This window comes from Salvelinus fontinalis, chromosome 31 (genome assembly GCF_029448725.1).
Source record: "Salvelinus fontinalis isolate EN_2023a chromosome 31, ASM2944872v1, whole genome shotgun sequence".
In the NCBI taxonomy this organism is placed as follows: domain Eukaryota; kingdom Metazoa; phylum Chordata; class Actinopteri; order Salmoniformes; family Salmonidae; genus Salvelinus; species Salvelinus fontinalis.
In genome coordinates, this window is record NC_074695.1 from 16,677,724 (window position 1) to 16,694,028 (window position 16,305).

Consider the following 16,305-nt stretch of genomic DNA (forward strand, 5'->3'; position numbering starts at 1 on the left):
GGACGTCTCACTTTCGTCGCGGATCTCGTCGCTACACTGCAGGAGCTATTCACGCCTTTCCTCACTCCAGAACGCACCTGGGAACACGCGCGGTGTAACAGAATATTACCACTTCGATCGGAAAACAGGTAAATAAGTATTTATTTTAGCTAAATATGCCCTGTATTGATGTATTATATATCTAGATGTTTTTAAATGATTGCTATGCTTGTCAAATGGCGTGCATATTTCAGGGACATTTGGAGACGCTGATAACCCAACCTTGGACGCAGCTGGGAAAAAAACAGAAATGTTGGACTGTTGTTGTTGAAACATGATTGATGTCCTTGAAAACATCCGAAAAAAGCAAAATAACTGCCATTGTTTATTAATATAGACTTTAAATTAAAAATGCATGGCAACATTTCCGTGCGCATTATGCGTAATTTCAAACAAGAAGCCATTTCCCTTTGAGTCTTTTTATTTTCAAACATTTTTTAAAGATTGTATTGTAGAGTCATATCTGTCAGCTATATTATATTTATTGAGGGACAATATTAATTCGCGTAAAATCAGGCTCAAATGTGATGCGAGTTTGGTTTCCGCGGAGCTCTTATGATAATGCAAACTTTTCAAGTTGTTTGGCTATATTGTTGCTAACCCATCGTCACTCACCTTATAGGTGGTGGTAAAAATATGAGAAGCGGCTTGTTGCTGGTGGCTCTGTTCGTCGCCATGAAACTCCACGCAAGCCAGTCCAGCTGCGAGGAACCTGCGGCTGGGGCACACAGATCAACCGACTCAGAGGTATGAAACAGATCATCAATGGCTGGTGTTTCAAAACTCCCAAGTACATTTTCAATTGACTGAGTACAACAAGCTAATTCACAAAGTCTCTTGTCCACTGCACCAAATCACTCTTCCAATTTGGATACATATTCAATCTAAGTATCTTCTTTTCAAAATGTAATATCCTCTTTACTTGTTTATGTCATTTGTTAACAATACAATTAACTATCACTTAATCAAACTGCTCAACACTGATAACTACTGAAACAAATGTATGTAGTGCCTAGTTAACATTATAGTTTGATTACTGCTGAACACTGTACATTCTATATATTTACCTCATAAATGTGTCAATTTGACATAAATTTATGTTGGAGGGTAAAAGCTAATCATATATGAATGTGGCTGTAAATACTCCATCATCATTCTCCATCAGCCAGTGTTCTTCAACAGGACAAAGTAGAAATAGTCACTATGTGCTACCATTTGGAATTATAGTGTAGTGTACTGCTGAAATACCTAAATATATATATATATATATATATATGTATATATATATATATATATACATATTATATTCCACTCGTTTTCTGAATTGCATTGATACACTGTAAGCAGAGAGACAGGCAATACTGTATCAGTTGACAAGTCAGGTAAAAAAAAACGTGATCTTGAAAAATGTTGCATGAGGCACAAATGACATACAACACTGTGCTACGTTTTTACAGTAGCCAACTGCTTTACAATACCCCTATTTTTGATGATTTGTCCTACGTATGTCATTTATAAGGATAATTAAAACTATAAGATTTACATATTTCTCAATATGCTCACAATCTGCAATTGGATACAAATATACTGTATGGGAAATTATACTTACCATCTACTATTCTTTCTATTCAGCACTATAAAAACAAACTTCATTTTTTTTCTATTGGATTAAATGGTAGTTAAAATGACTAAATGGTTAGCCTATCGTTATCTGATGTATTGGGTACCAAACAAAATGTTCTCATGGTATTTCACAGAAAAGGTTTTGGCATGGATGACTCAGGTGTGAAAGATGTGGGAAACCCCAATGTATGCACCATCAAAGGTTTTGAACGTAAAATAGGAGGCATTACAAGTGTTATCAGTTTAGAGTTTTGTACCTGGGAGAATACCACTTACATCTAAAAACTTCTACAAGTGATTGAACAAAAAAAAAACACTGAATACAATCATGTGTCATCATTACAGGAGGGTCCCGGTTTGGGAAATCTCCAGCGGACCATTCTGAAGAGATATAACGGTCTGGATTATGACAGCTTCGTCGGGCTGATGGGGAGAAGAAGCGCTGGTAAGCGTCTGCTCTGTCTACTCCACATCCTAGATCAATCAAATAAAGTTATTTAGAAATACCTTTTTACATCAGAAAGACAACAGTTGTCACAAAGTGCTTGCCCTGGCCTAAAGAGATGGTGTTGTGTTGACTCAAGCAATAGTCTTTCATGATGGATAGAAGTGTTTATACCAATGATACATTGGGTTGTACTGATAATGGTATTGTCACTGAGACTTCTCTGTTTTGACAAGATTGACAATTTGTCTTTATTTATTTCATAACATGTTCAATTCTGATGCTGGTGTTCACTGCTGGTAAATGACATTCTTCATAGGACTAATTCACTTTTTATTGGAGATCTATTGGGATTTATGATTTTTTGACAATTGACTTGTTTTTCCCCAGATATAAATGGTCTACCACCATCTCCCCATAAAAGTTAGTAATAACCCTTCATTTGCTGTTTCTTTTACATATCAATAGAATAGAATAGTTATTATCTTTAATAGAAAATTATGAGGCATTTCGTGTCATATAATAATAATTCATAAAGTGCTTTTTTCATACCCAAGGTACTAAAAAATGTAAATATACTGTGAGCACCTACATTTGATAATGACCTAAGCCTTTTTTGTAACAGGGGAGATGGACGACGTCTTTGTTGGGCTTATGGGCAGAAGAAACTCGGAACTTGGTGAGTGTAGGTGGATGGGTATATGTTACTACCCTCAGAATGGAGATCTGAGAGCAGTAAGGTAGCAATATGAAATGCGGTGTAAAAAAGGAAGCACATGAGAATGTTTCAACTTTATCAAGTGACTCCGTTTTAATAATGAATCAAAAGTTAAATAAATGAATATTCATATCAAATAAGTTTACCTAAATAGGAAATTATTCTTAGATTGAATTTCAAGAAATAACAAAAATATGATTGACATTACCCAATGAAACAAAACACCATTCAGTATTTCAATCTCCTCCATGAACACACTAACCTTCAGTCTCCCAGTCTTGTATAGCAAACGGCTTCCATTTTATGATGACCACATCAGCAAGAGACAAACAGTTCAAAAGAATGATGATAGAACCACGAAAGAGTATTACCTTGAACCATGAGATGACATTACTCTCCTGTTGTACAAATAAACCATCCAATACATTCACTGTAATATACATTAGAAAATGGTTACTTGGATATGGACACGCATTGCCCGGTCCACGAGCAGGCACCCTTTGAAGCTAGCTAGCAGCTCCTCTCAATAGCTAATGTAAACTCACGTAAACTCGTACATCGCCTTGGTCCGTACAATTGCCCTTATTTTAGCGCCCCAAAAACGTAATACTTCCAGATCAACTGTAATGTCAATACCATTGTGAAGGACAATTTATCCCCTTTCCAACATTATCAATTACATGACCTAAACGCTGCCCATTTCTGCATAATTCAAGCAGGCAATGAGCCCCGTCGGGTCTTTTTAAAAATGGCGGGTGGGGAAGCGAAACAAATGCGTGATAGTGAGAAGGAGAGATGTTGTGTGGGAAAATTGTTTTTTTTCACTCGATCTGTCCAACTTATCACCTTATCGCCTCTAAAATGTAAATAAAACACTATAAAGAGTTTATATAATGTGTTATTACATACCTATTTGAAGGTTTGTGTGGAATTTGAATCGGGTTTTAAGGGCGGTGCTAAAGTGATCTTAGAAGTAAACAGCGGCTTTGAGAATGATGCATGCAATGATGAAGCAAAAAATGACTAGGTATTACCCCCGTCACTGTCCATTTCTTGTTTTTAAACGATGAGAGAAGTGCTACACCTGGTGGAGAGAGATTGTAAGACAAAAATAGTTGCTTTATGCGTGCAGTACGTTACGACATGACACGTCACGATATAACGGAGGGTCCGTTTTTTCAACTTTTCTCCAATACTATAGAGCTATTACCATGTCGATCAACGCTTGAATAGAAACCTAGTTTGAAGTCAACACAGTCGCTACAGTCCCATTAGTTTTCTTTGTAGCCTCGTTTGAATGTTGCGGTTGCACACATTTGTACGGAATGGGGTGAGTTTACGTTAGCTAGCCTAGCTCACGAGCTTGTTAGCTACATTGAACTTTCATAAAAAATATAACCCCATGACCTATAAACATTATAAAGAATGTCAGACCATGTTCCTAAAGACCTTGTAACTCATCAACAACAAATAAAGGACAAATAAAGGAATATTTACCTGAAATGAGGTGGAAAAAAGGAAGCACATGAGAATGTTTCAACTTTATCAAGTAACTCCGTTTTAATAATGAAGCCAGCCAAGGTTGCCAGGTCGAGCTAAAATGTATAGGCCAATGACCCCTGAAAACCCACAAGACCTGACCAGTAGCCCCTAAAACATGTTTGTTGCAAGAGTTGACACATTTATCCAATAACCCTTTTTCCATAAAGTTATCAACCGAATGAAGAAGGAATATCAATGTCATTTTTAACGACTTAGAATAAGAAGGAAAATTCGTTTTTTCATCAAAATAACAATTCTTGCGAGTTTAAGAATATGTTGCAAGAGAAAAGATAAAACACCCTTATTAAACTCTCCAGATCGTTGTCCATCAATGGATACAACAACAAACTGAATGATATCTATTAAATCCGTTTGCCAGCTCCAGGTAGGCTACACAAGAGGCACACGTTGATTTGCATTGACTCCAGTGATATAATCATTTCAACATACTGTATTTATTGTATCAAATGGCAGGCTACAGTAGCCGACAATGGCATATAAATTAATAGCCTACTTGATGGCTATCAGATGCATATGTCGCCTATCAGTCTCCACATGTAATGTGATTTTCATTGTGGACATTTCCCCATAACACAAACACGCTAGGGAGTTCCATAACTTCCATTTCAAATGCAGTTTACTTTAAACCACATCTGAGCGAATTTATCTAATGTGCTCTAGTGCGCCTAAAGTCGTTTTCAAACGCGTTCTCGCCGTTATCAGTTCTAGCTTGTTAATGTTTTATGGAGAAAGGGTGCCTCCATAATGACCCATCTAAATAGCCTACCTACAACCGGTAAAAAGTTATCACGATGTTCGCGCGTGCTGCTCTGTCTCCCTGACTCAATGAAATATATATATATTTTAAAGACAAATACGATTGCGGTGCAATTGAAAGTAGCCCAAAAACCCGCCACCCGCGACCAATACATTTTCACCCGCAACATCGTTTTCAAAGTAGCCCAATTTCGCTGGAAGTAAATAAGTACTTACTCCCTTGATTCCTAGTCCAACACCAAAGTTAGAGCGCCCTCTTGTGTCCTGACTGTAATTGCATCGACTGCTGCATAATAAATACCTGACTGAATAGGAATGGATAGACTTAGAAAAGGTATCCCCTGAATCCCATGTACTTTTAGTTCTAAATCAATTATTTGCAAACCGCTACACTCTCGCCCTCTTTAAATAGTCCCTCCTGTTATTACTCAGTAAGTCTGTAACTGAGCGGTATGTCTGGTGTTTTGTATAGGTTTCGGCACTGGTATTGATATTGGTCACACTGCTGACATTGGTAAGTAGACATGCATACTGGTGGAGTAGATGGTAGAGTTTGCTATAAGGCATGAATGTTAGGTCTCCTTGGCTGTCCCAAGTGTGTCATAAGTTAGCTTGACCCTTGGTTTTTGGTAGTGGTGAAAAGTACTTAAGTAAAAATACTTTAAAGTACCTCTTGAGTTGTTTTTTGGGCTATCTGAACTTTACTTTACTATTTATATTTTTGACAACTTCTACTTTTACTTCACTACATTCCTGGAGAAAATAATGTACTTTTTACTCCATACATTTTCCCTGAAACCCAAAAGTACTCGTTACATTTTGAATGCTAAGCAGGACAGGAAAATGGTCCAATTCACACACTTATATCCCTGTTCATCCCTACTGCCTCTGAACTGGCGGACACACTAAACACAAATGTTTGTTATTTCGCTGAACACTAGATGGTTTAATTAGATTTTTTGGGCAGTGAAACGAGGCTACTCAGGCAAGAAAAAACCCTTACACAAATGTATAGCCCCGTTGGAAAATATAAACGGACTGTTTGAAAATGTGAAGAAAAAAACAAGGAAACAATAATAATATATATATTATTTTAAAAAATTGTGAATCACATTTTCATTTTTATTTGGCGTACCCCCGACGGCATTGCACATAAAACGTGCCCCCAACAGATTGTGTTTTCTTGTTTGTTTATCTGCGTTGTTTGTAACTTCTTTTTTTACTATTTTTGTACATAATTTTGCCGCTACCGTCTCTTATGACCGAAAATAACTTCTAGACATCAGGACTACGATTACTCACCACGGACTAGGAGAATCCTTTTTCTTCTTTCACGACTCTGGCGAGCCCGAGGCGGAGGATATACGGCTCCCTCGGGAACAGGACCCGACCCCAGTGATCTGCGTGAAGAGGAGGCGGTGAAAGAGAGGCCGGAGTGCGGGCTGCCTTCTGAGGAGTCGGAGGCGATCGAATAAACAACCACTCCCCTTAATTCTGCTAGCGAACAATAAAATGGATGAGTTATTGGGAAGATGAAACTACCAACGAGACATTAAAAACTGTAACATCTTATGCTTCACGGAGTCGTGGCTGAATGACGACAACATCAACATACAGCTGGCTGGTTATACGATGTACCGGCAGGATAGAACAGCGGCGTCTGGTAAGACGAGGGCTGGCGGTCTATGTATTTTTGTAAACAACAGCTGGTGCACGATATCTAAGGAAGTCTCGGGCTATTGCTCGCCTGAGGTAGAGTATCTCATGATAAGCTGCAGACCACATTACCTACTGAGAGAGTTTTCATCTATATTCTTTGTAGCTGTTTACATACCACCAGTCAGAGGCTGGCACTAAAAGAGCATTGGATGAGCTGTATTCCGTCATAAGCAAACAAGAAAACGCTCACCCAGAGGCGGTGCTCCTAGGAACCGGGGACTTTAATGCAGGGAAACTTAAATCAGTTTTAACAAATTTCTATCAGCATGTTAAATTTGCAACCAGAGGGAAAAGAACTGGACCAGCTATACTCCACACACAGAGATGAATACAAAGCTCTCCCTCGCCCTCCATTTGGCAAATCTGATCATAATTCCATCCTCCTGATTCCTGCTTACAAGCAGAAATTAAAGCAGGACGCACCAGTGACTAGATCAATAAAAAAGTGGTCAGATGAAGCAGATGCTAAGCTACAGGTGTAACGGCAGACACAGACACGGAAGACAATCACCCACAACGAACACTGTGACAACGCCTACCTAAATATGACTCTTAATTAGAGGAACGCCAAACACCTGCCTCTAATTAAGAGCCATACCAGGCAACCCAAAAACCAACATAGAAACAGAAAACATAGAATGCCCACCCAAACTCACGTCCTGACCAACTAACACATATAACAAACTAACAGAAATAGGTCAGGAACGTGACAACAGGACTGTTTTGATAGCACAGACTGGAATATGTTCCGGGATTCCTCCATTGGCATTGAGGAGTACACCACATCTGTAATTGGCTTCATCAATAAGTGCATCGATGACGTCGTCCCCACTGTGACCGTTTATACATATCCCAACGAGAAGACATGGATTACAGGCAGCATCTGCACTGAGCTAAATGCTAGAGCTACCGCTTCAAGGAGCAGGACTCTAACCGGTAAGCTTAAAAGAAATCCCGCTATGCCCTCCGACAAACCATCAAACAGCCAAAGCGTCAATACAGGACTAAGATCGAGTCGTACTACACCGGCTCTGACGCTCGTCGGATGTGGCAGGGCCTGCAAACCATTACAGACTACAAAGGGAAGCACAGCCGAGAGCTGTCCAGTAACACGAGCCTATCGGACGAGCAAAACTACTTCTGTGCTCGCTTCGAGGCAAATAACACTGAAACATGCATGAGAACACCAGCTGTACCGGAAGACTGTGTGATCACGCTCTCTGCAGCCGATGTGAGGAAGACCTTTAGACAGGTCAACATTCACAAGGTCGGATTACCAGGACATGTACTGCGAGCATGCGCTGACCAACTAGCAAGTGTCTTTACTGACATTTTCAGCCTCTCCCTGTCCGAGTCTGTAATACCAACATGTTTTAAGCAGACCACCATAATGCTTGTGCCCAATAACACTAAGCTAACCTGCCTAAATGACAACCGACCCGTAGCACCCTCGTCTGTAGCCATGAAGTGCTTTGAAAGGCTGGTCATGGCTCACATCAACACCATCAACACCATCATCCCAGAAACCATAGACCCACTCCAATTTGCATACCGCCCAACAGATCCACAGATGATGCCGTCTCTATTGCACTCCCTACTGCCCTTTCCCACCTGGACAAAAGGAACACCTATGTGAGAATGCTATTCATTGACTACAGCTCAGCGTTCAACACCATAGTGCCCTCAAAGCTCATCAATAAGCTAAGGACCGTGGGACTAAACACCTCCCTCTGCAACTGGATCCTGGACTTTCTGACGGGCCGCCCGCAGGCGGTAAGGGTAGGTAACAACACATCCGCCGCGCTGATCCTCAACACAGGGGATCATCAGGGGTGCGTGCCCAGTCCCCTCCTGTACTCCCTGTTCACTCATGACTGCATGGCCAGGCACGACTCCAACACCATCATTAAGTTTGCCGATGACACAACTGTGGTAGGCCTGATCACTGACAACAACAAGACAGCCTGTAGGGAGGAGGTCAGAGACCTGGCCGTGTGGTACCAGGACAACAACCTCTCCCTCAACGTGATCAAGACAAAAGAGATGATTGTGAACTACAGGAAAAAGAGGACCGAGCACCCCCCCATTCTCATCAACGGGGCTGCAGTGGAGCAGGGTGAGAGCTTCACGTTAACATGGTCCAAGCACACCATGACAGTCGTGAAGCGGGCTCGACAAAACCTAATCCCCCCCAGGAGACTGAAAAGATTTGGCATGGGTCCTCAGATCCTCAAAAGGTTCTACAGCTGCACCATCGAGAGCAACCTGACTGGATGCATCACTGCCTGGTATGGCAACTGCTCGGCCTCCGACCGCAAGGCACTACAGAGGGTAGTGCGAACGGCCCAGTACATCACTGGGGCCAAGCTTCCTGCCAACCAGGACCTCCATATCAGGCAGTGTCAGAGGAAGGTCCTAAAATTGTCAAAGACTCCAGCCACCCTAGTTGTAGACTGTTCTCTCTGCTAACACACGGCAAGCGGTACCGGAGCACCAAATCTAGGTCGAAGAGGCTTCTAAACAGCTTCTTCCCCCAAGCCATAAGACTCCTGAACATTTTGTCAAATGGCTACCCAGTCTATTCACATTCCCCCCCCCCCCTCTCCACACCACTGCCACTCTCTGTTGTCATCTTTGCATAGTCACTTTAATTATCTCTACCTACATGTACATACTACCTCAACTAACCGGTGCCCCCGCACATTGACTCTGTCCCAGCACCCACCCTGTATATATTGTTATTTTTTACTGCTGCTCTTTAATTACTTGTTACTTTTATCTCTTATTCTTATCAGTATTTTTTAAAACTGTACTGTCGGTTAGGGGCTCATAAGTAAGGATTTCACTGTAAGGTCTGCGACTGTTGTGTTCGGCGCATGTGACTAATAACATTTGATTTGATTTCAAGTCAAACCCATTTTGTTGTGGCTTACCACCTCCTTCCTTTATGAGCTCCTCAATAACATTAAAGCCTACAAGTGGGAAGTCAACAGAGCTCTGGCTCACTAGCATGGGAACCTTTATAGTCATATTTGGTACTTTGGATGTCCACCAGCACCTCAATCCACCCCTCAAAGGGTACTCTGATTCCATTTGCTGCTTTCACATTGCGGTGTTCTTTACCTCCAAGTAATGTGTCAATGGTGGGCAGTGTCTTCTCAAGCCATTTCTTTCCCACTATACTAACCTGTGCCCCTATGTCTAATAGTGCCTCACATGACACTCCATTCATGAGACATGAGAGCAGACACTTGCCCCCAATTAACTGTGCTATGTATTTTGCCCATTACTGTATTGTCCGTCTTCTGAATAAAGTGAGAATAATTCTGTCACTAGACCTTGCTGTAGTGTCGGTTTGGTCAGTAAATACCTCAGGAGGGGACTTTCCCATGTTTGAGGTCACTGGTCGTCCCTGCCCTGTGACCTCCTCCAGTTTCCCAGTCTCTATCCTTTCGGCAGACAACCCACTGCTCGGTGGCCAGCCTGTCCACAGTAGAAGCAATAGATACATTTATCTTGTTTCACACTGGTGTTCCATTTTCCCTTATCCTCCTTCTTCAAACACTACTGTGTTTGCTACCATAGAGTCAGCACACTGCTCACGCTCACTTTTTGGTCTGATCATTTTTTCCGGGTTCTTTGCGAGGACTGTGACTTGGGTAGTTAACTCTTGGATGGCTACTCTGTTTGCCTGTACATCACCTTGTATATGACCTTGGTTTTATTCCGTCACACTTTCAACTACTGAGCACTGTCTGTAAGACTCCATGGAATCTTGGATTTCTGCGTCATCCCTTGCTGGCTCAGTGATTAGATCTACAAGGAAATCATCTTTAATCTTAAAATCAGATACATATGCTTTTAAATCACTTCTTATATTTGCATGCTTGACACTGAACCCTTGATGTAAAGTGCAAAGGAAAACATGCTGGACCAATGGTTTGTCATATGTTAGTGTGTCTGTGTAACAGTATAACTGTAGACCGTCCCCTCGCCCCGGGCGCGTACCAGGGACCCTCTGCACACATCAACAACAGTCACCCACGAAGCGTCGTTACCCATCACTCCACAAAGGCCGCAGCTCTTGCAAAGCAAGGGGAACCATTACTTCAGGGTCTCAAAGCGAGTGACGTAACCGATTGAAACGCTATTAGCGCGGACCACCGCTAACTAGCTAGACATTTCACATCCTTAACACTCACCCCCCTTTCGACCTCCTCCTTTTTCCGCAGCAACCAGTGATCCGGGTCAACAGCATCAATGTAACAGTATAACTTTACGGCGTCCCCTCGCCCCGACCCGGGTGCGAACCAGGGACCCTCTGTACACATCAACAACGGTCGCCCACGAAGCATCGTTACCCATCGCTCCACAAAGGCCGCAGCCCTTGCAAAGCAAGGGGAACCACTACTTCAGGGTCTCAAAGCGAGTGACGTAACCGATTGAAAAGCTATTAGCGCGGACCACCTCTAACTAGCTAGCCATTTCACATCCGTTACATCTGCACCCTCGTGGCCAGCACTATGCGCTGGTTCAACCCAATAAGCCTATATGCAAATTGCTGTGGGGTCTCTTTATCTAGTCGTTTTGCACTGCTTAGTTTCTGAAACAGCTCACTAATGGCTTTATCTTTCATGTGTGATTTGAGAAATTACTTTAATTCCTCAACTGTAAGTCCTTCATAGTTAACTAAGATCTCTAAGAATGTGCCTGTTTCTGATGTGCCTGAACCTTGAGGACAGCTCTAACTACCTCTGATTCAGAAATGTTTGCGCTGGTTTCCTCTATTTGCTTAATACTATAACTAATATCAGCACCTGAATCGGTTATTTGACCACCAAAGACCTTCAATTCACGTTGTGGCAGAAGGGCTGCCACGTCTGACACTCACCAGAACACTAGGTCTCTGGATTTCTGGTGTCAGGAACGGCGACTTCCTCAGGAACCACCACATTGCCGCTGTACGTTGGTGTGTCTGAGAGTTTGTTGTCTGTTGACTCTCGTTGTCCTTGTTCGTTGTCCTTTGATGGAGTCCAGTTCATCTCTCTGGCTGTTGTGTAGTCGTCGGTGTCAAGATCCTGCAGAAATAGCAGCTGACCAACACCCTCATCTTCCAGCTCACTCAGCTGTTTACTGTTCATGTAACACAATGTAGTCATGCATTTCTGCATCAGTAGCCCCTGTGACAATGGGAGCCTCTACAAGCGTTTCCCCAATCAGGACAGCTGCCAGTTTGTTTAACTGCATTTCGTTGAGCTGGATCAATCGTTTTTGAATGTCCTACACTAGCTTTTTACATGTGTTAACTCGTGCCATTCCCCCTACCATCTATTGACTTCTCTGTGTCTACGTCGAACACTTCTGGAAAGGGGGATACCTAGTCATTTGTTCAACTGAATGCATTCAACTGAAATGTGTCTTCCGCATTTAACCCAACCCAGCTTGCTCTGGTCTCCAAGCGTTTGTCGCCGTGGTTCTTCCACCATCCACAACTCTGGTCATTGTTGTAGATCCCAGACGAGCCCCCAAAATGTTACTACCCTCAGAATGGAGATCTGAGAGCAGTAAGGTAGCAATATGAAATGCGGTGTAAAAAAGGAAGCACATGAGAATGTTTCAACTTTATCAAGTGACTCCGTTTTAATAATCAATCAAAAGTTAAATAAATGAATATTAATATGTCATCAAGTTTACCTAAATAGGAAATTCATCTCAGATTGAATTTCACAAAATAACAAAAATAGAATTGACATTACCTAATGAAACAAAACACCATTCAGTATTTCAATCTCCTCCATGAACACACTAACCTTCAGTCTCCCAGTCTTGTATAGCAAACGGCTCCATTTTATGATGACCACATCAGCAAGAGACAAACAGTTCAAAAGGCTGATGATAGAACCACGACAGAGTATTACTGTAATAACAGCCCAACTACGTTCTGCATCTCCCTTGAACCATGAGATGACATTACTCTCCTGTTGTACAAATAAACCATCCAATACATTCACTGTAATATACATTAGAAAATAGTTACTTGGATATGGACACGCATTGCCCGGTGCACGAGCAGGCACCCTTTGAAGCTAGCTAGCAGCCCCTCTCGATAGCTAGCTAACTCACTAGCTTGTTTGCTACATTGAATTTTGTTAAAAAATATAACCCTGTGACCGATAAACAGACATAGACGTAGTCCATCAAATCCGCTACACATACATGAGAATATAGTTTATATAATGATCCTCTGCAACTCAGCTTGTGTGGCTCAGTTGATAAGAGTGAGGTGCTAGTAACACCAAGGCCATGGATTCAATTCCTACATGGATCATACTGTATGTTAAGTCACTTTGGATAAAAGCTTTGGCTAAGTGGCATACATGATCATATTAATTAGTCTACGGTATCTATACCTCTATAGTAATCCAATGTACAATGGAGAAAATGTACAGTATCTTTTCAGCTAAGTCACTCAGTGTGGGCTCTGTCTTACAGGTAACATGCATCCTTTGAGGAAGGAGGTGTACCCGGAAACAAGAAAAGGAGGTCTATTCTTTAACAGGTGCAGACTGAGGTGAGTGTGTGTGGGTGTGTGTGTGTGTGTGTGTGTGTGTGTGTGTGTGTGTGTGTGTGTGTGTGTAAGGCATCTTCTCTCCCACGTCACTCAGTAGACTGCATGCATTTTATTATATTATATACTGGTTTCCATGCACGTGTTAATTACAAATGCATGATCTTAATTTGAGCCAGTTTGCTTGGCTTTAAAACAATCGTTAAGAAGCCAAGTCATTTCAACCATTTTACAATCATCATGACATCAAAAGCATCTACAGATGTAGGATCTTAATTTGAGCCAGATTGCTACAGCAAGAAAATTATCCTGCAGCAACAGGAAATGTGAATTATGTGGATTAAAACTAATGGACATTTTTGTAGGGGTTGATACATTTTTAGTTAGCAAATCAAATCTGAAATTTCTAAAGTGTAAATTAAACTTTTGAAGCCTTTTTAAAACTCAAATATACTACAAGTTTGCATTGCCTGCTGTGCAGGACAATTCTCTGTAGGCCTCCACTCAAATGAACAGCTTTGGTTCAGCTCATATTTCATGTTGAATTAAATAAAACTATAATACTATTTTAAAAACACATTTATGAACCTTTATTGATAATAAATGTATCATAGTGTACATCCACTGTTACTGTTTTGATCTAGGTTTCGTCGTGGGTTATAGACAAGACATTCATCTGGACCCATCTCTACCATCCAGCTAAGGCAACATCCCTTTTCAGAAGATTGGAGATATTATTATACAATACAGAAGAGCAACGATATATTTTACAAAACAAAGTATTCCGAAAACGTCAATGGAATTTAAACTGACCAAACCAACATATTACCGTAACTTTCCAGATGGATTGTCATAGTAACTAATAACTATACAGTTTGTATATAACATGTATTGTCACACAAAAAAATCAGTCACATCTGAAAAGATCTATTTCCTTAACATAGTGGGTTCTTTTTCTCCAAAAGTTCAAGATAAAACACTTTTTTGTTGTTGTTGTCAATTAAAATATTAATTTAACCCAGCTTTGTACTTCTTGTCATTTCACAACTGTAATATCTTATCAAATGGAAAAAGAGACTATGGAAATACAGGATCCCACAGCTGCCACCAATTATACTGGTAGAGTATACAGTACAAAAGGTAATATGATGTATACTAAGGCTGGGATTCAATACAATCACGGGTTATAGGCATTGCGGCTTTCAAAGGCAATGTTCCCGTTTTCGCAGAGATCCCATTCATGGTAAACAAAATTGCCTTTAAAAGCCGCAATGCCAATAACTGGCAATCGGATTGAATTCCACCCTAAATAGCTTGTTTCGTTCCAGCTGAAAAACATACAAGTCAATGTTGTGTCGAAAATTACGGTAGATATGAAATCTTCTCTTCGACCTCCCAAAAAGACAACGAAACCAGAGAACAAGGTAAATGGTTTAAAAACCACCGTTAAGAAAGAAGCCAAGTTATTCCAACCACATCAACCATTTTACAATCATCATGACATTCAAAGCATCTACAGATGTAGGATTTTAATGAGCCAGTTTGCTACAGCAAGAAAATAATCCTGTAGCAACAAGAAATTTGAATTATTATGTGGATTATAATTAATGGACATTTTTGTAGGGGTTGATACATTTTTGCGTAAGGGAAAATCAAGTCTGAACTTTCAAAGTGGAAATTAAAAACTTCAAAAGCATTTTTAAACCTCAAATACAATGCAAGTTTTAAACTATGCACTGAAAAGTAACAGGTGCAATACACATTCCAAAGGGCATCACAGCCTATTGTACCAAGTTATCAAGCGTAACGAAAGAGGCGTGCGTAACACCTAATAAGCTGTCAAGTACTGGAAATCGATAATGTAATAAGCTGTCTAGTACTGGATATAGATGAATGGTAAGTAACTGCATACTATTTCAATTGAAACAGAATATCATATTAAATAGCAACATATCAAATAAAAACAGTTAAGACTTTCAAGTTAAATGATTTACAGTATATGGACTCACTTAAAAGATAAATATATATATAAAATCCCCATAATCAATTAAACCTGCACTGTGGTGGAACTGGCCATAAGTGCACTATGTGGGTAATCATTTTTTCATTATTTCATTATTCATGTTTCAATTCCACTTCAATTCAGTCAATTCAGGAAGTAAACTTAAATTGCCTGAATTTAAGTGGAATTGCCCCATCCTGGTCCATACACTGCACATTCCCGTTCCAAAAACACATGTAAACCCATACAGAGAGAATCACCCATGTCTCTCCTGTGCGACTTCAGTCCTGTTGTTGTCAATGGAGATTTTACCCAAAGTCTCCTTCCCACCTTTGTCTGACAAAGGTTTTGCCCCGGACTCGGCTTTGGACTGGTCTCCATCACCACCAACAGTAATACCAGCTGGGGTTCTCCCTCTCCCAGCTGTACCCACTGTAGGCCTCTCTGTCTGGGCCAGCCGCTCCACCAGGCCCTGGGGTAGTGGAGGTCTGTAGCGGTACCTGTAGCCGTAGGCACGGAGGTGGTAGGTCCAGTACTCCAGTGTGTACATCAGCTCTGGATCCACATAGTGAAAGGATACTGCCAGGTCTGAGCAGCACCGGGGACCCTGGTGAAGGAAAGCACACACACACACACACACACACACACACACACACACACACACACACACACACACACACACACACACACACACACACACACACACAATTCTAAAACGTACTACATGGCCTTTCCCTTTATCTGTTGGCAGAGCGGGATACAGGAACCAAGGCTCCGAATCGCACCCTTAAAAATATCAGGGATTTTTGTATATTCAATTCAACAGCTTGAATTTATACCTGACTATTGTGGTGTTCACTGTCTATTTCACA

At 41.1% G+C, this 16,305-nt stretch overlaps 2 protein-coding genes across 4 annotated transcripts in view; one reads left to right on the forward strand and one right to left on the reverse strand.

Annotated features, from left to right (window-relative positions):
* On the forward strand, positions 1-14,448 carry LOC129829663 (tachykinin-3-like). 2 transcript variants are annotated; one of them, XM_055891511.1, is made up of 8 exons: positions 1-128; positions 662-786; positions 2,008-2,107; positions 2,498-2,530; positions 2,733-2,786; positions 5,617-5,658; positions 13,356-13,434; positions 14,076-14,448. In XM_055891511.1, exons 2-8 carry the CDS (start codon positions 676-678, stop codon positions 14,092-14,094), a joined length of 438 nt encoding a protein of 145 aa, XP_055747486.1. In that variant the 5' UTR covers positions 1-128; positions 662-675; the 3' UTR covers positions 14,095-14,448. The 2 variants fall into 2 exon arrangements, with proteins under 2 accessions (XP_055747486.1, XP_055747487.1); XM_055891512.1 differs by lacking the exon at positions 5,617-5,658.
* The window catches only part of LOC129829662 (glycoprotein-N-acetylgalactosamine 3-beta-galactosyltransferase 1-B-like), a 20,109-nt gene continuing 17,801 nt past the window's right edge, over positions 13,998-16,305 (reverse strand). For both annotated transcript variants that reach the window (XM_055891509.1, XM_055891510.1), the window contains exon 6: positions 13,998-16,040. In XM_055891509.1, coding sequence (XP_055747484.1) covers positions 15,690-16,040 — 351 coding nt within the window. In that variant the 3' untranslated portion in view covers positions 13,998-15,689. The remainder of the gene's footprint in view (positions 16,041-16,305) is intronic.

Excerpts from the sequence above, each read along its gene's own strand:
- LOC129829663 (XM_055891511.1), top strand. The coding sequence starts at position 676 with ATGAGAAGCGGCTTGTTGCTGGTGGCTCTGTTCGTCGCCATGAAACTC. Across the intron at positions 2,108-2,497 it reads GATGGGGAGAAGAAGCGCTG|ATATAAATGGTCTACCACCA; the intron begins GTAAGCGTCTGC and ends GTTTTTCCCCAG. Across the intron at positions 2,787-5,616 it reads CAGAAGAAACTCGGAACTTG|GTTTCGGCACTGGTATTGAT; the intron begins GTGAGTGTAGGT and ends TGTTTTGTATAG.